At 49.3% G+C, this 27,842-nt stretch overlaps 1 protein-coding gene across 7 annotated transcripts in view; it reads right to left on the reverse strand.

The window, feature by feature from the left end:
• Positions 1-17,719, reverse strand: part of CFAP65 (cilia and flagella associated protein 65) — a 40,703-nt gene extending 22,984 nt beyond the window's left edge. For 2 of the 7 annotated variants that reach the window (XM_017947000.3, XM_017946998.3), the window contains exons 1-15: positions 16,536-17,714; positions 15,542-15,588; positions 14,390-14,510; positions 13,827-13,981; positions 13,306-13,509; positions 10,347-10,531; positions 7,042-7,144; positions 6,049-6,215; positions 5,666-5,865; positions 5,245-5,390; positions 4,559-4,781; positions 3,974-4,239; positions 2,779-2,979; positions 2,230-2,589; positions 599-736 (exon numbers count right to left, since the gene is read on the reverse strand). In XM_017947000.3, the coding sequence (XP_017802489.2) occupies positions 599-736; positions 2,230-2,589; positions 2,779-2,979; positions 3,974-4,239; positions 4,559-4,781; positions 5,245-5,390; positions 5,666-5,865; positions 6,049-6,215; positions 7,042-7,144; positions 10,347-10,531; positions 13,306-13,509; positions 13,827-13,979 (2,346 nt within the window). In that variant the 5' untranslated portion in view covers positions 13,980-13,981; positions 14,390-14,510; positions 15,542-15,588; positions 16,536-17,714. The other 5 variants (XR_635809.4, XM_017947002.3, XM_009183106.4 and 2 more) reach the window with 5 other exon arrangements.
• Positions 17,720-27,842: the final 10,123 nt, after the last annotated feature.

The raw sequence follows: 27,842 nt of genomic DNA on the forward strand, positions 1-27,842 counted from the left end.
CAAAACCTCCAGGCGATGGAGACTGGAGGAGACATCGAAGGCGAAACTGGATTGGAAGCCGGAGGTCTGGCCCCAGGCTCTATGCTTTTCAGCCCTATGTCCTCTTGCTTGTCAGGTCAGGGCTTCTAAGGGCCTTGGGGTGGCCTGGGAATTATGATCTCCTGAGGATGGGGCTGGCTGTCGCTCTCATAGGGCAGGGTGCTTCCCAAAGGCAGGGGCTGCTGGTGTGGCTGTCACATCCCTGGGCCCGCACCCAGGACTTGGGGCACCCAGGCATTCAGTAAACAGGACACAAACAAATGCAGGAGCTGGAGGGTTTTGAACCTGAGAGTCACAGGAGCCAGTGAGTATTTCCAATGGAGCAGCAAGGGGCCAGCTGTCCAGGCCCCAGACTCTCCGCAGTCCCAGTGTCAGGGCCCAGGAGCAAGTCCTCAACTGGCCCAGATCCCCAGAATTGGCACGGCGGAGGTGGGAACAGCCAGGGAGGGTGCAAAGATGTGTTTCTGAGGCCATCAGAGAAGGGGAGAGGGATCTGCAGGCCAAGGCAGAATCTAGGGCTCTTCTGTCTCCCTCCCACTGTTGCTGGGGCCACACTCACCTTGGGGACATCTAGGGAATACTGGGGGATGTGGTGCTCAAAGCCAGAGAAATAGCTGTGGCCTTGCGCCCGCACCGTCAGGCACCAGGATGGGCACATGGTACAGTCCTCCTCAATATTACTGTAGTTCTGCAGGACCTGCAGGGGGGCCAGACCCACGGAAAAGCTCAGAGTCCTGTGTCTGCCCTGTGGGGTGCCCCACCTTGCCCCTCCCTACCCTTGTGCTGCAGGAGTCCTACACTGGACACAGACAGGAGGGCCTCCCTGGGAAGACAGTGCAGAGAACAAGCGTCGCAACCAAGTCCCTCCCGCGGGGAGCTAGGCCCTGCGTCCATACAGCAACGCTCTCTTTAGTCCTCACAACCCAGGAGGAGGGTGGGGCTGGGATGTGAAAGCACCATTCATTCTGTAGGAATGAGCCTAGAGAAGCGCTGGCCAATAGAAATATCATGTGAGCCACAAATGCCAGCCACAAATGTCATTTTAAATGTTCCAGTAGCCACATTAAAAAAGTAAAACACGTGAAGTTAATGTTAATAGTATATTTTATTTAACCCAATAGATCTAAAATCTTATCACTTTAACATATAACCAATATAAAATTAGTAATGAGATATTTTACATTCTTTTCATACTAAGTCTTTGAAATCCAGTGTGCATTTTACACTCACAGCACTTCTCAATTGGGACCAGCCACATATTAAGAGCTCAGTAGCTACGTGTGGCTGACAGTGGCTGTACTGGACTGTGCAGGTCTACAGCCTGTAACCTAAATATCTGACAGGCTCAGCCTCAGCAGAGCCAGGCGTCTACAACCTTGTTCCTACAAACCTCCACGTCACCCCATTGCCAAGGCATTAGGATGGAGGCAACTAAAGCCTCCACTTTGGAAAGCCTCCTCAAAAAATCGGATGTGGTCTTAAGTTTAGAGATGACAAGATCAGGACTCAGAGACATTAAAGAACTTGCCCAAGGTCACACAGCTGGTAAGTGACCCTGATCTTGACTGCACAGCCCTACTCTTCTCTGGGCCCCAACACACTGGCCACTGGGCAAGGGCAGTGGGGTGGGCAGAGCCAATAAGAAAGGGACAGGCAGGACTAACGGATGAGGAGAGAGCACCATGCATCTGGGGCCAGAACAGCAGGGCTGGGGACAGCCAGCACTCAGAGTTCCCTGACCCAGGGAAGCTGAGCTAGAAGCCCCTCCCATCACAATCACCTGGTGCTGCTGACTTTGTCTCCAGGCCCAGGTTCCTGCCCACTTGAAGCTCCTTTAGAGGGATCACTTCTTAATTCAAGTACTAGTAGAGAAGCCAGGAGGCCTCCTAGCCAGGAACCCCAGGGAGTGTCCCCCTGTGCACCCAGTTTTCCCAAACAGCTCGATCTCAGCTGAATCCTCCCTTGGAGGGGAGGGGAGACTTACATAAGAATGAGAAAATCAGATGGACCTAGCTGGGCCAGGAGCTTTGGAGGAGACAAACCCATAGGGGCTGCTGTCCAGCCAACAGAAAGCCTGGCACGCAGAGGATGGAGCCCGAAGCCGCCCTCGGTCACCCCCTGCTACCCCACCCAGCTGTTCAGGCTCCCAGCAGAGACCCCGCATTCTTCCCTCTCATTGTGTGCACACACCTTATAGATGGCAAAGGCTTCGAGCTCCACCGTATAAAGGCAGTTGGGGTGAGGCGGCTGGAAGTGCAGGCGCATGGCCATGGACTTGAGAGGGGGCACGTCACAGGTCTCTGGGGTCACCCAGAAGGGGCAGTCAGACCTCCGTGTCCAGACCACCATGATCTTGCCCTTGGTGTGGTTCATCAGGCACAGGGGTATAGGGTTGGGGGCCTCAGGCCCTGGGCAGGCACCAAAGTCTACCTCGACAGGCTCTATACTGACGGGTGGGGGGAAGATGGTCATGTCGCTGGTGCCGTCGAAGAAGAACTCGGTCATGGTGGGGATATAAGGGTACTGCAGGGCCGGCATGTCCTCCAGATCCTGCATGGGGAAAGAGATGGACAGGGCCCAACTGCCATTCCTCTTGCTGTGGCCCCTCCTGGACACACTCCTGTCTAGGAAAGGCTGCACCAGTCACCCCAACTACTAATGGTGCCCATGGGACCCTGGGGGCACAGGATTGCCCAAGAATCACTAGGGAAGGGATATGCAGCTGGGGAGGGCATGTACCTGGATGGGAATCATGAGGGCCCCGTTCTGGTCCTGCACTAGCTTCTTCTCCTTCAGCATGGCATCCAGGATGTCAGGGGGGTAGAGCGTCAGGCCCCGGGCCAGGTGTATACGGTACCAGGTGAGGTGCTGAGGCTTCAGGATGGCTGGCTTGGTGCTGTCCGAGTGGCAGGTCCCCATCAGGTCCAGGAACAGTGGGTCCTGTGACATTTGTCTGTGTGTGATGGGGCATGGGAGGGGTGGTGGGGCAAGGGGGTTGCTGGGGGGTTGAACTGAGGACAGAAGCTGGGCAGACAGGGTAACAGGCAGTGGGGCAGAAGCTCCAGGTGGCCAGTGAGCGAGCACTCAGCAGTGGTCTGGCTCAGCCAGGGCACAGCAGGAGTCCAGGGAAGGTCAGGAGAGAGCACCCCTGTCCTTAGGACACTCAGCCATTGCCCACCCTCCCCCTCTGCCATGGCCCCTGGGCATTCTCCCACCCACCCTACTGCCAGCCCAGAGGCCTGCCAAACTAGAATTCCAGCCCTCCCAAGGGAGGAGAATATGCGGCCTCATCAGGCTTCCCTCTGGGCTTCTGTTCTTTTCTCCATTCCCAAGGCCTCCCCTAGCCCATACTAAACTGTCACGAGAATTAGAGAAAGGCACCCATTCCTCCAGATACACAGACACAGCCTGAGCCTGGGCACTAGCTCAGGGAGGGATTATGGGTTACATTTCAGCCCTGTTTGCCATCTTGGCCAGGCCCCGCTGGTCAGGGCACAGTGTGTCTGATCATGCCCAGGGGCCTAGGGTTGGGGTCTAACTCGAAAGCTCTCTGCCCTGTGCATGTTATGTGGGGTAGCTCCAGGGAAGAATTAGTCTGTGAAGTCATGGAAGGCCAAGAAAAGGCAAAGCCTGCAGGGCTCGGCGGGAGAGTAGGGGACCGCGGGTCCAAACCGCCCTCTCCCAGCCCATGAGCATTGCAGCAGCAAAGCGCCTGGCCTGGTAGCAGGGCAAGACTAGCACAGAGTGATCTCCCCTGTGCCCAGGCCGCACACTGGCTCCAAAAGCTAGGGCTGGGACCCAGGAGTGGGAGACGACCAGGCAGACAGCTCTAGAAGTTCCAGAATACAGGGGAGTGCCCACCAAGCCTTGTCACCATCACTGGGCCCCAGGGGAGCCCCTCCTCCCTCAGCCTTATGCCCTCCCCACGACTCACCTGGTGGTGGATGAGACAGGCCACACGCCGAAAGCAGATGATGGGGTGAGTGGGCTGGAAGGCACAGTGCAGGGTCATGCGGGCCTTGCCCATCAGGGTCCCGAAGGCAGGCCTGATGCTAAAGACACTCTCCAGGCAGTCGATGGCAAACTGGAAGTAGGCCGTGCAGTCTGACTGGTTCTCAATCCACAGGGGCTGCTCAGAGCGCTCCCCAAGGTTGACCCAGCTGAAGTTGACAGAGTAGTGCTGCAGGGACACAGCAGGGCCTGGACACAGGAGATGGGGTATTAGCTTCCCCAAGAATGTCTTAGACAAGGTCCCACTGAAGGGAGGTGGTACTCTCAGGGCCAGGCTACAGAGGCCCAGAGCCCTGGCAGCCTGAGCAGAACTCCAGCATCACTGGGTGCCCGTGGGACTGGAATCTCCAGGTAGTCACAAATGATTCCCCATGGGGCCACCAGAGGGCAGCAGACACCCAGGCTGAGGCAAGGTGGCCCTGGCTCTTAGGAGCAGGGAAGGAGCGCTTCAGAATCCTCAGCATGGGCTGCTCCTGTCCCCAGGAGAGACTGCTGGGGTCACCAGTACCTCTACAGAAACCAACGACTTTGAGCAGGGTCTTGGAGGCACAGCCAGAAGGCATGATGGAGAAGTAGTCCACAGTCTTGGTGTCCAGAGTCTTGGGGTGGAAGAACACTGACACGCATTTCTTTTCTCCCGGGAGCACGACGCCACGGGCCATGGGGCATGAGAAGGCCTGGTCTTCGGCCAGTTCTTCTGGGGAAATTTCAATCCTGAAGGGGGCATTTACCTGTAGGGCCAGGTAGAAGGACAAGGGGTCAGGTCGTGGAGTGGAGCACTGTACGATGCGACAGTCTATGCATTGTACTGGCGTGCCCAGCCAAAGGGGTAGGGGCAGCTGGCATCCACCCTGTGCCTCACTAGCCAGACTGCCTCCACATTCTGGAGAGAAGGAGCCGAGTCATGTGCCCCGCGCTGGACCTGCCTTTTAATTCTCCCCAAGGTACTATCACAGCTAACTGTGGTCCTGGGGTCAGGACAGTCTTAGGGCTGCTCGTGGCTCTGGCTGGGGTATACCCCAGCCCAGCCCCCAGCTGAGGAGAAGGACACACCTATTGACAGCTGACATGGGTTATATGAGGCTTGGGGCCAAAGGTGTAGAAAGAAAGGGGGGCATTCAGTAAGGCGGTGATTTTAGGAGACTCCAGTCCTGGAGGCCATGAGTCCTGCTGCCCCTCCCGCCTGGTGCCTACCACCGACGGGTTGTGTAGCCTGATCTGCCTCTCCAAGGTGCAGCCCACAGCAACAGAGCCGAAATACAACAGCTTCTGGAAGCCCTCGGCATCCTGGTCCTCCAGGCACTTGTGCTTTATGCTCACCAGCAGCTGGGCGCACTTGGCTGGGTCAGAGATGGGGGAGTCTTGGGGGAAACCGCCAGGGCCTCTGTGGCCCCAGCTGAACAGCCCCTTGAAGAAGGCAGATAGCCCCAGGGAAAATTTAGTCTGTAGCATCATGGAAGACAAAGGCAAAGCCTTCGGGGCTAGGGGGAGGGCAGGAGGCCGGTGGAGGCCCTGTGGAGGGCAGGCCAGATGGGAGGTGGGGGACACTGAGGCCTGGAGGCCCCAGAAGGTGCAGCAGGGGCCAGTCTGGGGATGGTGGGAGGTCGGGCCTCACCCACAGCCTGCAGCTGGATGCTGCTCCTCTGCCGGCTGCCCGCCCCATACCAGCACGTGGCCTGCACCTCGTGGATGACGGCTGTAAGGGGCTGAAAGGTCACCTTGATCTGAGAGGCCTGGCCTGGCTCCAGGAGCCCCGTGGTTGGCAGCATCTGGAATGGGCTGGAGAACTCCCAGGTGAAGAAGGTGGGCAGGTCCCTGGGGGTGGGGGGCAGGTCAGGGCACTGGGCTTCTGGCCCCTGCTCCTGCAGTAACAAGTCAGGGATGCTGGGCAGACCTCAGACTACCCCACCCCCACAAGGGAATGCCTGTCTCTCCTGCTTCCAGACACCCTCCTCACAGCTCTTGCTCTCCCCGCCTGCACTTCAGCCTCTTCCTCACCCCACATTATCCAGGCAGAACCAGGCCTCGGTCGTGTCCCCCACAGCACACATGGGCAGTTGCAGGGATGGCGGGCAGATCAGTCTGTGGCAGGGCAGGGTGGCCCGCAGGCACACACAGAACATCCCCTCCGCTTTCTCAAACCACAGCTGGTCCACGTACTCCTTCTGTAGTGTGAAGCGGGGCAGAGGCGGTCACCCATCAGTGGCACTCAGGGACTGCACATCCAGCCCACCCTCAGCCACCCCCAACACAACCACTGAGGGGAGGGCTGGGCCGTGGTCCCCACGTCAGACTCTGAGGGGAGCTGGGCACCTATGTTGTCTTGGTCTCAAAGATTAGAGTCTCTTTTGTAGAAAAAGTATTTTGAGGAAATGTGGGTGGGGGTGGCAGGAAGACGCCAAGGAATGTAGAAGGGGTTTCTTTTTTTCTGGGGGGGGGGGTCTTGCTCTGTCACCCAGGCTGGAGTGCAATGGTGAGATCTCAGCTCACTGCAACAGCCGCCTCCTGGTTCAGGTGATTCTCCTGCCTCAGCCTACCAAGTAGCTGGGACCACAGGCATGCGCCACCACACCCGGCTAACTTTTGTATTTTTTAGTAGAGATGGGGTTTTGCCATTTTGGCCAGGCTGGTCTCAAACTCCTGGCCTCAAGTGACCTGCCTGCCTCGGCCTCCCAAAGTGCTGGGATTACAGAAATGAGTCACCATCCCCGGCCACGGAATGTAGGGCTTTCTGATGGTCAATATAATATTGCAGCCACTACCCCCAGCATCCCCTGGGGAACGCCCTCTGTCTAATGAGATGAGGGGCCAAGCCCTTGACAGGGCCTCCCAAGCTGGATTGCTGCTGAAGTGGGCAGCATGTGTGTGTGTGTGTGTGTGTGTGGTGGGGCAGGGGGCAGGGGGTGCTCCTGGTTGCTCTGTCCTGCTTTCTGTTCTGAGGTCACTGTTCCCAGGTGCCTCCCTGCCCTCCCTCACTGTGGCAGACCTTACCGCCTCCAGAGGCCGGAAGACGATGGGGAGCGTGAGGGTTATGCCTGGGCTCAGGAAGATGGGCTGAGGGATGACTGTGAAGAAGAACTTGGTCTTGGGGGGCCTGCAGGAGAGAGCCGGGAGGTGAGCACCTCAGATCAAGGCTCAGAACAACTGGAAGAGGCAGGAAACGAGGGAAGCCCTGCAGCCAAGGGAGCTTGAGTCCTTGGGACCACAGAGAAAGAGATCAAGAGATGAGCATGTGGAGGTGGAAACTCAGGGGTTTGGTTACAAGAGGACCCGTTCTCCTCCCCCCGCTCCTATTCTCAGAGATCTTCACTCTGAACAAAAAGGGAGTAGTGTTTGTACCTCTGATGAGTATGGAGGCCTGAAAGGGACAGGGACAGGGAAGGGTTGCCCAGATTTTAAAAAGTCCCCAAGCACTGAGGCAGGGGAACCAAAGCTGAGGAGGGTGGGACCGGGGATGCCTTTCCAGAGACCTCAGCAGAGCTGCAGCATCCCACAGTGGGTCAGAACCACAGCTGCTGCAGACTTTCAAAACATTAATAAGACGATGACATTGTCAGCAACTTTATACCAACAAATGTTTAAATTTAGATGAAAAAAAATTGCTATAAAAATATAATTTATCAAAACTGACCCAATAATTGTACAATAAATATTATGGCTGCTCTGCCTAAAAACACCAAAACATGGAATGGGTGGTCAAAAACCTTTCCACAGGCCAGGCACAGTGCCTCACATCTGGAATCCCGGCACTTTGAGAGGCTAAGGCGGGAGTATCATTTGAGCCCAGGTGTTCGAGACCACCCTGGGCAACATGGCAAGATACTGTTTATATAAAAAAAAAAAATTTCTTTTAATTAGCCAGGCATGGTGGTGCATGCCTACAGTCTGAGCTACCTGAGAGGCTGAGGTAGGAGGATTGTTTGAGCTCAGGAGGTCATGGCTACAGTGAGCCATGTTAATGCACTATACTCCAGCCTGGGCAATAGAGCGAGACCCTGTCTCAAAAAAAACAAGAAAGAAAGAGAGGAAGAAAAGAAAGAAAAGAAAAAAAGAAAGAAGAAATTAGATAAACTTTAATGTGTGTTTATGAGAAAACCTCTCAGCAAAGCAGGAATAGAAGAATATTCCCATAATCTGACAATGTATACACTTTTACAGAAATCCTACAGGAAATCAATCCTACCAGACAGCTTAATGGTGAAACATTGCAGTCCTTTACTCTGAGATGATAAACAAAACAAAGATGCCTCTATAACCACTTCTGTTCAACACTTTTCTATTTAACAACACAGTAAGGAAACACAAAAAGTATAAGGACTAGAAAGAAAAAAATGTCATTTTCCATTTAAAATACAAATGTGTGCATGAAAAAACAAGAATACTAACAAATAAATTATTAGAATTAATAAGAGGATTTGCCAAGACACTGAACACAATACCTATATAAAAATGACATTTTAAAAACTAGCAACAGACAGAAATGAAACAACTAAAAAATATGTCATATATAACAACAGCAAAAATATAAAATACTTATGAATAAATCTAACTAAAGATGTGCTAAATGTCTATGGAGAAAACTTTACACTTTATTGAGAGACATGAAAAATAACCTAATGAATATAGAGATAGCCCGTGTTCATGGATTAAAAGACTCAATATTGTAATGATATCATTTCTCCCCATATTCATCTATAGGTCCAATTAAATCCCAATCAAAATCTCAAGAAGAGTTTTATGTGCATGTATGATAAGCTGATTTGAATATTTATATAAAAGATCAAAAGAAGGGCCAAGAATAGCTAAGACAATCTTGAAGAAGAATTAAGGCCAGGCGTGGTGGCTCACGCCTGTAATCCCAGCACTTTGGGAGGCCGAGGAGGGTGGATCACGAGGTCAGGAGATCGAGATCATCCTGGCTAACATGGTGAAACCCCGTCTCTACTAAAAATGCAAAAAATTAGCTGGGTGTGGTGGTGGGCGCCTGTAGTCCCAGCTACTTGGGAGGCTGAGGCAGGAGAATGGCGTGAACCCTGGAGACGGAGCTTGCAGTGAGCTGAGATAGCGCCACTGCACTCCAGCCTGGGCGACAGAGCATGACTCTGTCTCAAAAAAAAAAAAAGAAGAAGAATTAAGTAGGAGGACTTATACAACCAGATATCAAAATTTACTATTCATAAAAATCAATTCCATATAGATAAAAGACAAATATTAAAAGGCAAAAATATAAAGTCTTTAGAAGATACTAGAGGAAAATATCTTAATGACCTCGGGGTAGAAAAGCACTTCTTAGGAAAAGCATAAAAAAGCACCAATCATAAAAGAAAAAGACTGATAAAGTTGATACCTTTAAAATTCAGAACTTTTATTCTTCAAAAGACACAATAAAGAGAGTAAAGACAAATCATAAGATGAGAGAAGATATCCACAACGCATAACTGGCAAAGGGTTTTTAATTGGGATAAGAACTTATACCAAAAAGAAGAAAGAAAAGATAATGTAATAGAAAAATGGCCACAGAGTTGATCATAAATTTCACACATGAAGAAATGCAAAGGGTCAATAACCTACAAAAAGACACTCATCCTCATTCATCAGTAATCAGGGAAATGCACATTAAAACCACAAGTTACCATTACTGGCAAAAATTTTAAATTCTGACAATAGCAGTTATTGGTAAGGATGTGGAAGAATGGGAACTCTCTAATGCTGCTGGTGGGCGTCTAAAGAAATCTGTGCACTTTGGGAAACAATTTGGTTTATCTACAGAAAGTGAACAGGTACATGGCCTAAGCCTCAGCAATTCTACTCCTGTGTCTATTCCCCAGAAAAGACAGAAGGTGGAGCAAGGTGGCAGAATAGATGGCTCCATCCCGCAAGGACACTAATTTAACAACTACGCAGAAAAACAAACAAGCAAACAAAAAACCACTTTCATAAGACCCCAAAATCACGTGAGCCTTCATAGTACCTGGTATTCCCCAGAAAAACTCTCGTACTTATGTAACTGGACACATATACACAAATGTTGGTAACAGTCCCAAACTAGAAACAGTCCAAACTCGCTTCATTCTGGATGAATGCATTATGGTATAGGCACACATTGGGACACTATACCACAATGAAAACGAATAGACTATAGCTGCACAATTATTCATACTGCACGTGTTTTAAACACTCACTGGCTTTTATATGGCATGTTGAAGGTTTTTTGTTTGCTTTGTTTTGTTTTGAAGAGAGCCTGCTTTCAGGGCTCAATGCTCTGGCACTGGGTCCTTGATCCCTTATACTGGTACCTGTACTTCATCTTCTGGAGTTTCAAGGATCGATTTTTCAGAACCAGATTCCTTGTGGTCTCCTTTCCTAGCTCCCAGCCTTTCCAGTGCAGCTCCTCGGCCACCTCGATGCCCCAGATGACCCTCTTCTTCACTCTCTCCTGCTTCTTTGGGGAGTGCATCTGAGTGTCCACAGAGCTTGCAGGCTGTTCGGGTGGCAGGGAGAAGGGGGAGCAGAAAGGATGTATCAGCAGGGTAGGATGCCAAGATCCAGAGAACAGGTGAAGGTCTTCCTCCTCCACCACCAAGAAAATAAAGGACAAGACAGAAAAACAATGATTGACACCACCCCTCACCCCTGGAGGATGGTCTGGAGACAGATAGTGAGAGGCAGGTAGGCCCTGAAGTCAGATATCACCTCTTCCAAGACTGGAACTGTTTTGCAACTAGAGCCCCTGCCCCCGAAGCCTTCCCTGGGCAGCCCCATCAGCCACTCTGTGCAAGCACACAAATGCAGGCTTCTGTTCTGTTCTTCAGTGCGCCCTCAGATACCACCCCATCAGGTACCTCCTCCCCTCTTCTTTCTCCCAGCCCTGCCCCTTGCTACAGATGCCTCTCCTAGCTAGAGCAGTCTATCCCAGGCCCTTTTCCAGACCACAGTTCCCTCTGCACCATTCCCTCTCCCATTCCTCAGTTGGCTGGTGGGGCAGAGGAGGAGTCAATTTGTCTGCTGTTCACCTCACCCATCCCCTGACTTCTGAGGCCACTCTAAGGGCTGCTCCTGGTGATTGATGCTAGCACTGCCATGTGCAGCATTTCCATCTGTAATGGAAAATCTTTTCATAGGCTTATCCATCACCCCTTTCTAGATGAAGAAGGAGGGGGCATGGAAACCCTCCCTGGGGTGGTAAGGTGGAGGGAGGATGAACTGGTTGCCTTTTCCTACCACGGTCATTGGCATGAGCACTCAACTCATTGGCATTTTATATGTGTGTGTGTGTGTGTGTGTATTTGATACTATATATGTGTATATATATATTTTATACTATGTGTGTGTGTGTGTGTGTATATTTTTTTTTTTGTAAGAGTCTCGCTCTGTCGCCCAGGCTGGAGTATAATGGCACAATCTCAGCTCACTGCAACCTCTGCCTCCCAGGTTCAAGCAATTTTCTCACCTTAGCTTCCTAAGTAGCTGGGATTACAGGCACCCGCCATCATGCCTGGCTGATTTTTCTATTTTTGTAGAGACAGGGTTTCACCATGTTGGTCAGGCTGGTCTTGAACTCCTGACCTCAGGTAATCTACCCACCTTGGCCTCCCAAAGTGCTGGGATTACAGGCATGAGCTACCATGCCCGGCCACCATTTTTTAAATCTTTGACCAAGTATTGCTTTTATATTGTTGCATAATATAAGGATATAGTCATCTATTCAACAGATATTTTTTGAGTACCTATAATGCACCGGACACTGTGCTAGCTATGGGACTACAATGATGAACAGGACCAACAAATCCCTTTTCTCTTGGAGCTTACATTCTCAGTTTCAATATTTACTGAGTGTGTCTGATGGCCAACATACTATTTTCTTTCCTGAGTCACCTATGGAAGAAAGGTGACATGGATTATGGGAGGTAATTTACTATAAATATCAGTTGGTGCATCAGCCAATGTCCAGGTAAGAAAACAAAAGCCACTCTGAATGTTTAAAACAGAGAATTTACTGTGGCCGGGCGCAATGGCTCACGCCTATAATCCCAGCACTTTGGGAGGCCGAGGTGGGCAGATCACAAGGTCAGGAGTTCAACACCAGCCTGGCCAACATAGTGAAACCCCTGTCTCTACTAAAAATACAAAAAATTAGACGGGCATGGTGGCAGGAACCTGTAATCCCAGCTACTCGGGAGGCTGAGGCAGCAGAACCGCTTAAACCTAGGAAGAAGAAGTTGCAGTGAGCCGAGATTGCGCCATCGCACTCCAGCCCAGGTGACAGGGCAAGACTCTGTCTCGAAAAAAGAAAAAAACAAACAAACAACAACAAAAACCAGGGAATTTACTGCATAACCATGGGTAGTGAGGGAACCTGGGAGTTGGCAACATCAAGAAGCTGCCACCACACCTAGGTGAGAAGTGGTGGAGTCAATACAGCCTTGAGGCCTGTCTGATGGGAACTGGAGCCACAGGGGAAAGGCAGCTGCTGACAGAGACACGGTGAACAGCAGAGAGAGGAAGAGAAACGCCCTGGCTTCTCCCTTCCTCCCACTTTCCAATCTCCTACTGGCTCAGAGCAGAGCAGGGAAGGGCAGTGAGTAAATCCAAGGGCAAACAGGCCCGGAATGGCACTGAGGACAGAGATGTCTTCTAAAACACGACCCTCCATTCACAGGGAGGCAAGGGCAGCACGTCTAAGGAGCTAGGCACTGTATACCACACAACACAGACACACACTGTATCATACACAAAGCCATACCCATAGTCACACCCCTGGACAGCTGCATCATCACATAGAGAGAACTACAAAGAGTTGCAAAAAGTAAACAGCATCCATACATTATTGGTCAAACACAAAGTCCTAGGGGTCAAGGCCAGAAGAACTTTCTGAGGAAAGAGAAATCCTGGCTATCCAACCAGCCTCTGACTCATTCCTCTCTGGCACTCTCCTATCCCACGGCCTCTCAGGCACTCACTGCTCCCAGCACTCCAGTGTGCTTGGTGCTACAATGGTGAACAGGACTGACAAATCCCTTTTCTCTTGGAGCTTACATTCTCAGTTTCAATATTTACTGAGTGTATTCAATGGCCAATGTAATATTTTCTTTCCTGAGTGGAAAAAAGGTGACAAGGGAAGTCTAGACAGGGTCTAGTGCTAAGATGCATAGGGAAGAGTCAGGGCCTCTCAGATTCCCACCCCAGTGCCCTGCCCCCCATGCCCTGCCCTGGCCCTGCTACACCCTGCTCTGCCTGCCCTGGCTGTATCCTTACCCGGGCACTGATGGTGCTGCAGGCACTCATGGCTGCACTGCTGTCATTGATGGCGGGGATGGCCACCGTGCTGGTACTCAGGCAGGATCCGCCAGAGTTCACGGTGTGGTCCCTGCTGTTCCTGGACCTCATGATGGAGCTTGGAGCCTGTGTAAGCATCAGGCCCTTGGGACACAGTCCAAAGGGAGCACTCTGAGTATGGAGCTGGGAAGAGAGCAGAGGGTGGGGGAGACAGGAGTGACATGAGAAAGAGAGGCTGAGGGAGGAGACTCTCATAGCCATCCTTGTCATGGAGGAAAGGGTCTGCTTTCCAGCTCTGGCAACAGGTGCTAGGTGGCACCATGAGGAATGAGGCTGTACACGAGATCCAGGGCTTTGCCTGGGAGCCTAGGGACTCACCATCAGGAAAGGCACTCCAAAGAGAGACTTGGGAACAAGGCCCACCCCACTATGCCCCTCCGTGGCCACTCTTGGCACTGCTCAGCAAGCTCCAGTGGGTGTTACTGAAGTGTGTGCATTACCTTTATCTGGCTTTTACTCTCTGCTTGTTTCCTCTGAACGCTCTTGCCTCTTGTGAGAAGAGGAATAAGGGGGAAAGAAGAGGCAAATGAGACTGACGGATTCTCTACCTTCTGGGTTTCCTCCACCAGTCTACAACCTGTTAAGGTAAACATCACTGAAATAGATCAATGAAAGCATAAGTCAATCCATCTCTAGAGCAGCAGGATCCCTGATGACTGTAGCTGAAATCATATGCAAATATATGTGACACATATGTAAAGGATATGCCAGATGCTATGTATGCATACATGTCTGTTTTCCAGGGGGAATGGCCACAGTTTTCACCAAATGCTCAAGAGGATGCTTGACCTCGATCTAAGGGACACAAAGTATCTCAGACTAGCTCTGGCTCCATCACCTTGAATCCCCTCTTCCTTTAGCTGGCTTCCCTTAGCACACACACTCAAGTGTGACTTTGTTACCTCTATAAGAGGACAGCAATTTTCACACTCACACACCAAGACTAAGCCAGCTCCACTCAAGCACATGTGGAAGTGGTTTGCAGATCCCTATAATGACTTACCACAAATGGTTCATCTCTGATTTCCCTTTACAGTTGATACGAAGCCATCATCCATGACATCACAGAACATGGCACTGCTCCCCAAAATATAATGCAATCCACATGTGTACTTTAAAACATTCTAGTAGCCACATTAAAAAAGTGAAAAGACACAGGTAAAATTAATTATAATGATATATTTTATTTAACTTATCATATCAAAAATACTACATTGAATATGTAATCGATATGTAAATATCAATATGTAAATAATCGATATGTAAATCGATATATAAATCAATATGTAAATAATCAATAAATTATTTAGATACTTTACTTTCGTATTTTGTATTAAGTCTTTGAAATCTGGTGTGCATTTTACACTTATAGCACATCTCAATTTGGACTACCCATATTTTAAGTGCCAAATAACTACAAATGGCTATTGGCTACCACATTGGACAGCATCACTTTAATACCTTTTTTGAACATTTGTATATTTTTCAAACTACTCAGTATCCTCCCCCTCTTCTTCAAATAACAATCTCAAAAATAATAATGTCTATTAACATGTACTGAGAACCTACATGGCAGGCAGTGTTGTAAGGTCCTTACAGGGATTTTATTTTATTTATTTATTTATTTATTTATTTGAGACAGAGTCTCACTCTGTTGCCCTTATTTATTTGTTTGTTTGTTTATTTATTTATTTGACACAGAGTCTTACTCTCCTGCCCAGACTGGCAAGATCTCAGCTCACTGTAACCTCCACCTCCCGGGTTCAAGCAATTCTCCCTTACAGGTATTTTAATTCTTACAACAGTTTATGATTACGTGTGACTTACCCATTTATTTGACCTAAAATGATCCTTTTTCAAGTTTGTCGTTCAGTTCCTTATTTTAATGTATTCAGATTTAGCAATTTTAAGATCACCCTTTAGGAATTTATACAGTTCCATCAGACACTCTCTTGTCCCTCCCCCACCACCCAGCATCACCCTTCCAAAGTGGAAGGTTCTGTTGACCCTGGTTTTCCTAGTTGGCAACATGTCTAAACCCTCTGGAGGGGACTATCTAGATTCAGTCATTCGTTCATTCACAAAGCACTTGCTAAGTGCCTATTATGTACCAGGTACTGTGCTAGGCATCAGACAAGGCAGGCAAGGCTCCTACCTCCAACTGTGAACTGGATGTTCAGATGAAGTCAAAGAAAATGTAAGCTGAGGAGACACAGAGAGAGTCCATTACTTCTCTGCCACGGGATGGTCTTGCAGCCCTGCCCTGACTCATTAATGCCTCTGACCTCAGGGGATTGTACAGACAGCTCCTGCCTCAGAGCTCTGAAAAAGTCTCCACTCAACACATGAAACTATTCCAGAGAGTGCATAGAAGAGATGAGAGATGATGGGGTAGAAAGCTGGTCCAACCCATGTCATAGGGCTAGGGAAGTGGTCCCAGGGCAAGGGAAGCTGGATGCCAGCATCTTCTCAGACTCTACGGGGATAGGCAAATTTCTCCATCTCCTGGAGCCTCAGTCTCCTCGCCTGTAAAATGTGGGTTATCCTGACGATTTCACAAAGTTGATGTGCAGCTCGAATGAAACAGGATTTGAAAAAGCACTAAACAAATCTATGTTATAGTAATTAACAACCATAACTTCCCCACTAGCCTGCACTATTCTTCCAAAAGACTCACACATCTGCAGTCGTTGTGAAGAGACTGGGCAAGAGAGGTTTTTTTGTTTTGTTTTGAATTTGTTTTGTTTTAAATTGAAGTTTCCAATTTCGAGAACTTTGAAAATATGTATCATGAGCTTCCTTTATTTGCCTAATTGCTGATCTAAAAATCTCCAAGATAACCACTAGAAAAAGTGGCAGGTCGTCGTATAGAGTCGAGGGAGAAAGAAATAGATGAAACAAAGGGGGACAAAATACACTTAGAGCTGTCTCTCCTTTCTCTTCGGGATCTTTAGTCTGATTGATCGCGCCCAAGACTCAGTCCCATGGGGCTCTCTGAAGAGCATGGAGGGCACCTCTGGCCACGATTTCCCGAAGGATAGGGTCTCCCGGGGCAGACACCTTCCCTGGCCACTCGCGCCGCTCCCTAGGACCCTGGGACCCTGGGACCCTGGGACCCTGGGACCCTGGGACTAACGCTCAGAACTTACATCGCCGCCATATTGCCGTCTCCATAGACACAGGACGCGCAGGAAACGGCGTCTTCAGATATCCCAGGGCAACGACGGCAGCCCGAGTGAGGCAAGATTCGTAGAAGGCGAATGCGCCGCCCAAGTTTATTTTCTGTATTCAGTTTTGATTCCCTGATTTTTCCTGCTGGCAGTAACTGTGGGCTTCTACCTGTCGCGACATGGTAATGTAGAGCCCCCTAGTTGTCGTGACGTTCCAGCAATCATGACTTTAATTGACGACCAAATTCTCAGGAAGCTCCTCGGTGGGCTTGGCACTCTGACACGCATAGAGACAGAACCTCATTCCCTGTGATTGCAATTGTTAACTTAAAAGCAGCCCGCAGTTATTTCTTATTTGAATATTGCTTTGCAAATAGATCCCTTTTGCTGATGACAGGGAAGGTGTCCTCTGCGTTTTCTTCCGGCATTTCTTCTTGCTCAGCAACAAGAAAAACAACTCTTTTGAAGGGATCGGAAGGTTAACGTATAAAGGAATTATTATACATAATGTAGACTTTTGGAAGCCCGTTGGTTCATTTGCTGGCATGTGTGTTGGAGGAAGGGTCCCATTTTGTGAAGACTCCTTAGTACGTGAAGCTGAAAGTCTCCAAGTTACTCTTGGGTAACTAAGGATATTTTGCTCCCCAAGACAGCCAACCGGTTTCCTTTCAGATGGAAGGGGGAACGTGACTAGACGGAGAGAGCTTAGTGAGTGGAGGGGTAAACACAGAAGATAAGCTATCATTTTGGGAGAGTTGGAGTTGACTTGTGAAAGGTGAAAGATGGACTGAGATGACAAAGTGACCTGAGCTGGCCTGGGAGATCACATGGCCAGAGACTGGCAGGGCTGGAGGGAAGGGGCAGGCAAATTACGCCAGCATGATTAGTAGTTTTCCGGGAATCAAAGAATGTGGAACTCAGTGAGCTTTTCACTGGTTTTAACGGGATTCTCAGAATCTGAAACCTGCACTTTGGCCATGACGACTTTTACGCTGTTTGTAGTTTCTATAATGATTTCCTTTTTGTTTTTCCCCAAATTCTTTTTGAAATGGTCAGCCTGACTCAGCTAGACCTTAGGGACAAGGAAAGGAACTGGTTCACTTTTAGGATAAAAAGAAATTGGGGGGGCGGGCGCGGTGGCTCAAGCCTGTAATCCCAGCACTTTGAGAGGCCGAGACGGGCGGATCACGAGGTCAGGAGATCGAGACCATCCTGGCTAACATGGTGAAACCCCGTCTCTACTAAAAATACAAAAAAAATTAGCCGGGCGAGGTGGCGGGCGCCTGTACTCCCAGCTACTCGGGAGGCTGAGGCAGGAGAATGGCGTGAACCCGGGAGGCGGGGCTTGCAGTGAGCTGAGATCCGGCCACTGCACTCCAGCCTGGGCAACAGAGCCAGACTCCGTCTCAAAAAAAAAAAGAAATTGGGACTTTGGGGGCAGGGTTTTGTGTTGGCCCCAGGAATCTCAGTGGGAAAACCCCAAGGAGGAAGAACAGCTCATGCTAAAGGTGTCCTTGTGCCTCTTCAGTGGGGAGCCTCCTTCCAGAGTTCTTGCCTGCTCAATGGTGGATTCTGGGTTTGGAAAAATTAAAGGGGATGGTTCCTCCTCTTAACAGGGCCCCTGTAGGCTCTGCTTCTATAGGTGTCTAGCTGCCACCTAGAAGCCCTGATGCCTAGTGACCGCAACTGACATCGGTGGACTCCCAGGGAGAAGCCTGCGTGCTGGACTTTGCCCAGGGAGGCACACACAGGGAAAGAGGCTTCACAACGGATTGAGCCTGAGGAGGGAAAAGAGGAAGCTGGGTTTGCTTTGAAACTCTCCCTTTCCTGGAGCCCAGAACCAGTGGAATAATGGGTACTGGGACCTGTTGATCATATTCTCCCTCAACCCAAAAATAGATCATGGGGGAGGCAGCCAAGTGTGGTAGCTCACACCTGTAATGCCCACTCTTTGGGAGGCTGAGGCTAGTGGATCAGGAGTTTGGTCAGGAGTTCAAGACTAGCCTGACCAACAGGGTGAAACCCTGCCTCTACTAAAAACATAAAAATTAGTCGGGCATGGTGGCTCATGCCTGTAATCCCAGTTACTCGAGAGGCTGAAGCAGGAGAATTGCTCGAACCTGGAAGGTGGAGGTTGCAGTAAGCTGAGATCGCACCACTGCTCTCCAGCCTGGGTGACAGAGGGAGACTCTATCTCAAAAAAAAAAAAAAAAAAAAAAAAAAGAAAGAAAAAAAAAAAAAAAAAAAAAAAGATCATGGATTCAAGACTGGGTGATGATACAGGAAACTGATTATCAGTATGTAGGAGAAGGGAGGAAGGATGGAAGGGAGATGGCCTCAGATCTTCCTGGCCTGGAAGCTGGGGTGAGGAATAATAAAGGTAAAAGCACACTCCATGATTTGAACTTCGACACACATACAAAAAAAATACATTTTCTAAGCTTCTTTTTCCCAGGTATCTTCCCACACCCCTATGCCCTCCATCATATAGAGAAGACCCTGGGCTGGGAAATCAGGCAGACCTGAGATTAATCCCCACTCTATTACTAACTGTCTGTGTGACCTTGGGAAAGTCACATGACCTCGGGCAAGTCACATGACCTCTCTGAGCTTCAGTTTCCTCATCTGTTACCTGGGGATAATTCTGAGAAGGCAGGTGGGAAAATTGAGTGATAAGGTATGTGTAAAGTACTTGACATGTGGTAGGCAATCAACAAAATCTCTCTCTCACACAGAGAGAGAGAGAGAGAGGGAGGGAGAGAGAGAGAGAGACAGAGAGAGAGACAGAGAGAGAGAGAGGGAGGGAGGGAGAGAGAGAGAGACAGATAGAGAGATAGAGAGAGAGAGAGAACATTCACTAAATGGGAGATCTCTGTAGGTAAGCCACTCAGCCTTCTGCACACCTGCGCCTCCTACAAGCATCCAGCCTCTCTGCTGCATGCTGGAGAAGTGGGAAATTTTTGCCATCTCCACATCCTCCTGCTTTGTTTCTCCAAGAAGGAGGCTACCTTGCTGCTCTGGATGGAGAAAGACAAAAGGAGACACCAGGGTGCCTTGCTATTCAGTTACAAGTCCACCCAGATCCAGCACTTAGAAAGCCCTCTCCTGCCTCTCTCCGTCCTGAGATTCTGACTCCATTTTGAGTGTTGGTTCTGGAATCAGTTTGCATTCAAGTTGTACTTGAGGGATGGAGGTGAAAAGGTGGGCTCTCCTCATAAAAAAGGATGAGTTCATGTCCTTTGCAGGGACATGGATGAAGTTGGAAACCATCATTATAAGCAAACTATAACAAGGACAGAAAACCAAACACTGCAAGTTCTCACTCACAGGTGGGAGTTGAACAATGAGAACACATGGACATAGGGTGGGGAACATCACACACTGGGGCCGGTCGGGGGATGCGGGGCTGGGGGAGGGATAGCATTAGGAGAAATACCTAATGTAAATGACAGTTGATGGGTGCAGCAAACCAACATGGCACATGTACACCTATGTAACAAACCCGCACATTGTGAACATGTACCCTAGTACTTAAAGTATAATAAAAAAAATAAACAAAATAAAATAAAATGTAAAGGTATACCGAAAACAAACAAACAAACAAACAAACAAACAAAAAAAGAAAAGGTAGGCACTCCCACAGAAGCTCCTGTCCTCAGAAATGAGTGGGGTAAGTATTCTCAGCCCAGTCTGGAGTGGGGGATAGAGAGCGAGAAAAGGCTGTAGCTAAGAGGGCCACTGGGTAGTTTAGGGCTGGATCTAGGAGCAGACAGAGGACATTCTCTGCATTAGAGGGTCATGGTCCCCTGCAGCTACTGGTATTGGAAAGTGTTAAGAGACTGGTTGCAACTCCAGTCTAAAAGGGCTGCTGGGGCCCAAAACTGGCAGGGTTTGGGGATAGACTGCCAAATGGCAAGAAAATTTAAAGGAAAGCATTCCTTTCTGCTTGGGACTCCTACAGGATTTTCTTTTTCTTTTGTTCTTTTTTTTTTTTTTTTTTTTTTTTGAAACGGAGTCTTGCTCTCCTGCACTGCACTGCCCAAGCTGGAGTGCAGTGGTACGATCTCGGCTCACTGCAAGCCCCGCCTCCTGGATTCACAGCATTCTCCTGCTTCAGCTCCCTGAGTAGCTGGGACTACAGGAGACCGCCACCACATCCGGCTAATTTTTTTTTGTATTTTTAGTAGAGACAGGGTTTCACCGTGTTAGCCAGGATGGTCTCCATCTCCTGACCTCGTGATCCGCCCACCTCGGCCTCCCAAAGTGCTGGGATTACAGGAGTGAGCCACCACGCCCAGCCAGAATTTTCTTTTTATTTTATTTTATTTTATTTTATTTTATTTATTTTTTGAGACAGAGTCTCGCTCTCTCACCCAGGCTGGAGTGCTGTGGCGCGATCTCGGCTCACTGCAAGCTCTGCCTCCCGGGTTCATGCCATTCTCCTGCCTCAGCCTCCCGAGTAGCTGGGACTACAGGTGCCTGCCACCACGCCCAGCTAATTTTTTGTATTTTTAATAGAGACGGGGTTTCACCGTGTTTGCCAGGATGGTCTCCATCTCCTGACCTCGTGATCCACCAGCCTTGGCCTCCCAAAGTGCTGGGATTACAGGCGTGAGCCACTGCACCCGGCCCAGCCAGGATTTTCTAACTCTCCTATGAAAACTCAGGCCCCATAGATAACTTTCTCCCTCTATTCATTGTCCCCACCACAGAGTAGAAAGACATACAAGCTAATAGTAGGAGGATGGAGGAAAAATGACATGAAGTCTAATCTCAGAAAACTCAAGTTCAAGTCCTGGTTCCAGCTTTTAATAGCTGAGCAATGTCAGGAAAACGGTTAAACTCCCTAAACCTGACTTTCCTCATCTGTAAAATGGGAACAAACAGGATTGTAATCAAAATACGTAACAATTGGTAAGGTGTGTGCACCTATGAGCATGAGAATGGACCTGTGAGCTGGACACCAGTTGGCCTTAGAGCCAGAGCCAGGGTCCTGGAAGCCCACATTGTGCCAGGGTCATAAGGAAGCATGAGTAGTTTAGGGAGGGGACTGGAAGAGCGTCCAGGGCAATGTAGGGCTCAGTAAGTGACTGTTTACCACTGGCACCAAAGTATTTCCAGATATAAACAACCAGTACAGCCATACTGTACTAGGTGCAAGTCACACCTAAGGGCAAATCCCTACCTTATTGGCTACTGTATATATGGTTGTTTATTTCAACTTGAAATCTTTCCCCTTCTTGATCCTCCTCACTGGGGAAGGAATTGTGAACACAGCTAACTACTTGTTTTCTTCTAGTCTAAACATTGCTCCTTCTCTGTGGTAGCTCTCCTTGCTGCTTTCACCTACACAGTCTCCAGCTGGTTCTATGACCAGCACCACGGACAGCTCCCGCTGGCCAGGCCATCCCCCTTTCTCCTTCCTCCAACCTTCTATCGCCTCTTTCTCCACTTACCCTAACGCAGAAATCCCGAGGTCTGAACTGAATGACAACACCCCCGAGAAGACAGTACAGTGGAGTGGCTAGGAAAAAGACTCTGGAGCCAAGCAAACTGGAATTTGAATCCCAACACCATCAGCTATCAACTGTATAATATTTTCCTTCATTTCTGTAAGAACCAGGTTCCTCATCTGTAAACAGGCAAACCTATAACTGCTACCTCAAAGGTTATGAGGTTTATGGGAGACAAAAGAATTAAGAAACTTAGCACAGTGCCTGGTTCATTACAGGTTGTGAGTAAATGAAGAACACTGTTATTCTGTGACTTTCCATCTTACTTAATTCCTCACACCTTTTTCCACTCCATTTCTGACTAGAGCCCTCTCTCAAATGAAGGTGTTATGATATGACCACCAGCTCAGTGTGGCTGGCCTTCCTCAGTGTGGAAGTCAGCCTGGACTCAGGTATGGTAAGAGAGCCCACCTTTGACTGGTCCATAAGATTCTGTGTTTGTTAGTTTTCTGTGTTTGTTAGTTATTTTTGCATTTTAAAATTTTTGAGTTAATTTTATTATTTTTCTTTTTAAAATTATTATTATTGTTACCAAGATAGGGTTTTGTTCTGTTGCCCAGGCTGGAGTACAGTGGCACAATTATGGCTCACTGCAGCCTTGACCTCCTGGGTTCAAGCAATCCTCCCACATCACCCCCCAACCCCCACCCAATCTGCCACCACCAGTAGCTGGGACTACAGGTGCGTGCCACTATGCCAGACTAATTTTTTTTGTACTTTCGTTGTGAAGATGGAGTTTCACCATGTTGCCCAGGCTGGTATTCAACTACTGGGCTCAAGCGATCTTCCCGCCTCGACCTCTCAAAGTGCTGGGATTACAGGAGTGAGCCACCACTCCAGCGGAGCTAATTTTAGATGTACCAAAGTGTCACGAAAATAATACAGACAGTTTTCATAAACACTTCTCCCACCTTTCCCTTATGTTAACATCTTACATGACCATAGAACAAAACCAGGAAATTAACCTTGATACACAAATGCTATTAACAAAAGTATGGCATTTAGATATCTCAAGTTTGTCCGTTAGTGTTCTATTCCTGTTCCAGTAGTTGAGGATCCCACTTGGCAGTTAGTTTTCATGCCTACTTAGTATCCTTCACTGTGTCCTGAGTCTTTCCTTGCCTTTCATGACTTAACTGTTTTCAAGAGTACTGTCAGTTATTTTGTAAAAGGTTAATTCTGGGTTTGTGTCATGATTTCTCATGATTAGAGTGAGGGTAACACAGAGGTGATATGCCCTTCTCAGAGCACTATATCATAGTGTTGATATGCATTATCAGTGATGCTAGCTTGATAACTGGCTAAAGTGGTATCTGCTGGGATTATCCACTATAAAATTGCTATTTCTCTCTCTTTTTAGATTCTGATCATCCCCATCTTTTGCTTCTCTAGGATTAATAGGTCGAAACCAAGAACTCTGTCCTCACACTATCCTTTTCACCCCTACACTCCCAACCACTCTCCCAAGCCACACCCATTCCCTATCATCTACCTGATTCCTTTCCTCTGAGTTTTCCTAAGTCAGCCATTCAGAGGTGTGTGCAGAAGCCAGATGCAAATACACCTGGAGTTTGCTAGGGGAACAGGGTACTTTCAGAACTTTCTTGCTGAGGTCCTGCATTTTCTGCTTGCAGGGACATTCTGAGCAAATGTGGCTAGCAACGGTCCACAGACATGTCCAATCCAATTCCCAGCTCTGGCTGCAACCCTCGAGCACTTTCTTCAACATTTAACGTTTGGGTTTTAAAAATCTCTAATCACATTTCTCTCCAATTGACCATGTATAACTTCTTGCTAACCACAAGCTTGTATCCACGAGCTTCCTTTCTTCTAGAATCACTGCAAAGCTCCTCGCTTCTGTGGCGGTACTGCCAGAAAGGCAGATGTACAGTTGATTTTTTCAATCAACTGAATGTGGGGAGATGTGCTCATTCAATCCTCCCCTTTGTCACCATCTCCATCTGCCCCAAGTTTATTCCATTTCATAGTTTTCTTGTGCTGCCTCTTCAGATGACAAAGGGTTAGGCCACACCTCCTCCAGGCTCATGCAGTCTCCATTTTTAAAAGCCTTTGTGCCAAATTGTGTTTTGAGGCTCTGGAAAGCCTCAGGAGACCTTCATTAGTCCACATTCCCTCTTTGCCCTTTGTCCTGGTTACTATCGCTGTGTAAGGAGTTACTCCAAAATGTCAAGGTTCCAAACAGCCATTTTATTTTGTGGTTTTGTGAGTCAGGAATTCAGAAGCAGCTTGGCCATGTAGTTCTAGCTTGGGGTCTCTCATGCGGTTGCATTCAGACTTTGGCCAGGGTTGCAGCCATCTGAAGGCCCGGCTGGGCTGAATGTCCAAGATGGTGCACTCCCATGGCTGACAATTGGCTCTGGCTGTTAGCTGGGGTGTCAATTGGACCATGGACTGGAACACCTCTCTATAGGTTAGGTGCACACACTCTCCAGCATGGCAGTCTTAGTGTAGAACCAGGCAGAAGCTGCATGGCCTTTCTGACCTAGCCTCAGACCAGATTTGAGGTAGACCCAGCATCTCTACAGGAGAAGTGTCAAAGAATTTGTGGACATATTTTGACCGTCCCTCCAACCCAACCCTATCCTGGATCCCCTCACAGCACCTAGAACATTATTCCTCCAGAACTCCCTTCTCTAACAGGGTTCTGGTTACTACCAAGTTCATCAGTCCTTTAGGCTGAGGTGAGGAGTATGTCCCTCCCATCCTCTTGGTTTGCTGCTGTGGGAGACCTGGGATCTTGTCTGAACTCTGCTAATGTTTGATTTTTAAGAAAATGACTTCACCTCTCTGGGCCTCTGTTTCTTCATCTGCAAAGCAGGAATTAGGAACAACCTCATGTCACACACTGTTAGGATGAAAAAAGACATGTGAATATCACACATAGCACACCTAATCCATAGTAGGTGCATAATAGATTATGGAAGATATGGCTGTGGGCAAGGCATTTTCCCTCTTGGGGCCTTGGTTTATTTATCTCTGAAATGGGGGTAATAATTCCCCAATTCTGCTTCCCCACACGGATGAGAGAGCTCTTAAATAGGCTGCAGGGAAGGCCAGCCCAGAAGTCAAACCCTGACCCTGCCTGGGCAGAAGGCCCAGCTGGGGTGGATGGGATGTGCATGCGTGCCAGGTGGCAGGTGTGACTCAGGCCAGTGAGGCACACAGGGCGGCGCTATATCTACCCAACTGAGCCTTATCAGATCCGAGCCGGCCACCACTTGGCCCCGTGAAACAAAGAGGCTTTGAGAACCAGGCTGAGGTGTGGGAGGTGGGGCCAAGCCCCAGAAGGCACAACCACCCAGGGACCAGAGGGCACAGGCTGGGAAGGTGCCACCACCTACCCTGCCAAGGAGGTTTGTCCTGAAGGGGCGCCCCCAAGGTGGGACGCTGGGTCTGTGTTCTCCAGAGAAGTCCTCCATTGTGGGAGCCCAGTCCTCTTTAGGGCACTACCTGCTGGGGCATTTCCCTCCAGGCCCTCAACTCCATTCCTGCCATGGGATACAGCATTTCCCTTCCCCACCTCCCATTTTGAAGTCTCCCCTCCTCAAACTTCTAGCCCCAACTACACTGGCTCCCAATCCCTGGGCATGCCCTGAACTTCCCCTCTGTACATCTGCTCCTGATGATCCACCCACCTGCCCTTGCCCAAGTCACTCATACCCCTGAAGACCCAGATCAACACCAGCCCCAGGAAGTCTCTGAGCATTGCGCATCCTGCCCCTAGTCCTGTCTAATCGCTCTGCACTTCCTCTGGCGTCACACCGTGTGGAGCTTCTGTCTGAATCTTCATCCCTGGCAGAATCTGCTGAGCCTGGCAGAAGCCCAGGCCCACCAGGACCAGAATTGATGGTTGTAAAAGTTGTACACTGCACAGGGCTCTAGGTTGAGCCAGCAGGGGGACTGCAATCCAGACACACTCTGAAAGTCCCAGCATATACCCTGCACTAGTCTCTTCTAAATGGACTTCCTGCTCCGGGCACCAGACCAGGAGAGCTGCCTTTTCTAGTTGAGTGTCCCTGAGGGAGCACTTCTTACTAAATATTTCAATGGAGGGCTCCTATTTCCAGTTCCCACACAGGTGGCATAGGTGCTAGCAGTAGGCTCTGCTGTCTAAAGGCCTTGTGCATTGGGTTCAGCCCTTTCCAACACAAGACCACTCACTGTCAGAAGCCATTCTATCCTGAGCCCTGTGTGTCTTAGGGAAGATGGCTGAGTGCAGGCCTGCAGGGCTTCCAAAGAGCCATGCAAGCAGTGACTGGGGCTTTCCAAACAAAAAAGAGGAGGCTGCAAGGCCCGCCTGAGGAAGAGTACTTACGGAGAGGCCCCAGCACAGCCAGATAGGGGAACCAGGGTGCAGTGAGCTTCTATAGAAGGTAACTGGCCCAGGCAGCTCCAGAGGCCTCGCAGCCAGGAAGTTCCCCCATTGTGACTCCTAGACCCTGACACTCCACGTCCTCCCAGGGACCTGTGGACTTAGGCACAGGTCTTGCATTTTGCCTGGACTGGGATATCAGAGGCTACTCTGAATTTCTTTCCCATACATTTCCAAGACAGAGCAGAGAGGCAGACAGACAGAACAGGTGCTTGGAGGGTCCCCTGAACCCAAGTAGACCCTTGGATGACAGGGAGAGAGGATATCTCTACAGGAAAGCCCTGGACATCACCCTTACAGGTGCAGCCACTAAGGCCAAAGAAGACCAAGGTCCAAGGTCAAGGATGCTGTGGGTGGGGGAGTTGGATTTCCTATTTAAAACCCCCAAAGTTGACCTGGGCCCTTTTCTCATCCCCCTGGCTCATCCAACCCTGGCTTCCATCCTGGCCACTCTATTGCCTAAGTGTCTACAATCCGTCACCTTCTTTATGACCCTAGAGCCACTTCCCTAGTCTAGGACACCAACTTCCCAGTAGTGCTTCCACGATTGTTTCCTCTGGTCTGCCTTCCATACTGTAGCCAGATGAGCTTTTGGAAGCAACCTAGTCATGAGCTTCCCCTGTTTGAGGGCCCCCAGGATTGAGTCCTATTGCATGCAACACAGGCTGTGTGTCATCTGCCTCCTGCCTCTCTCTCCACTTTGGTTTTTGCCAAGCCCACGTGACCCACATAACTTTACCATGCTGGCCTAATGGTGGTTCCTCTAAGCCTGCAAGCCCCCAAACCTTTGATTTAACTATGTCCTTAGCCTGGATCTCTTCCACATGCCTGCCAGGCAAACTCCTTCTTGCCCCATGTTGTAGCGTCATCGCCTTCAGGAAGTCTTCCTAGTCACCAGCCACTCCATGGTGCTTCGGTAGCCACTGTAAGGATGTCAGCCACAGCAGTTGCTGCACCATGTGGATATCCCTGTCTCCCACACTTCTCCCTCCCAACTTAGGAGTTCACTGAAGACAGGCACTGCCTCTTTCCCCCAACTTGGGCACAGTGCCTGACATGGAGTGGCATCCATTAACACTATGAGATTGGCCAACCGCGGCGGCTCATATCTGTAATCTCAGCACTTTGGGAGGCTGAGGTGGGCAGATCACTTGAGGCCAGGAATTTGAGACCAGCCTGGCCAACATGGCAAAACCCCATCTCTACTAAAAATGCAAAAAATTAACTGGGTTTGGTGGCATGCATCTGTAATCCCAGCTACTTGCGAGGCTGAGGCAGGAGAATTGCTTGAACCTAAGGCAGAGGCTGCAGTGAACTGAGATCATGCCACTGCTCTCCAGCCTGGGTGACAGAATGAGACCCTGTCTCAAAAAATAAAAA

The sequence above is a fragment of the Papio anubis genome, chromosome 10 (assembly GCF_008728515.1).
Source record: "Papio anubis isolate 15944 chromosome 10, Panubis1.0, whole genome shotgun sequence".
Taxonomy (NCBI): domain Eukaryota; kingdom Metazoa; phylum Chordata; class Mammalia; order Primates; family Cercopithecidae; genus Papio; species Papio anubis.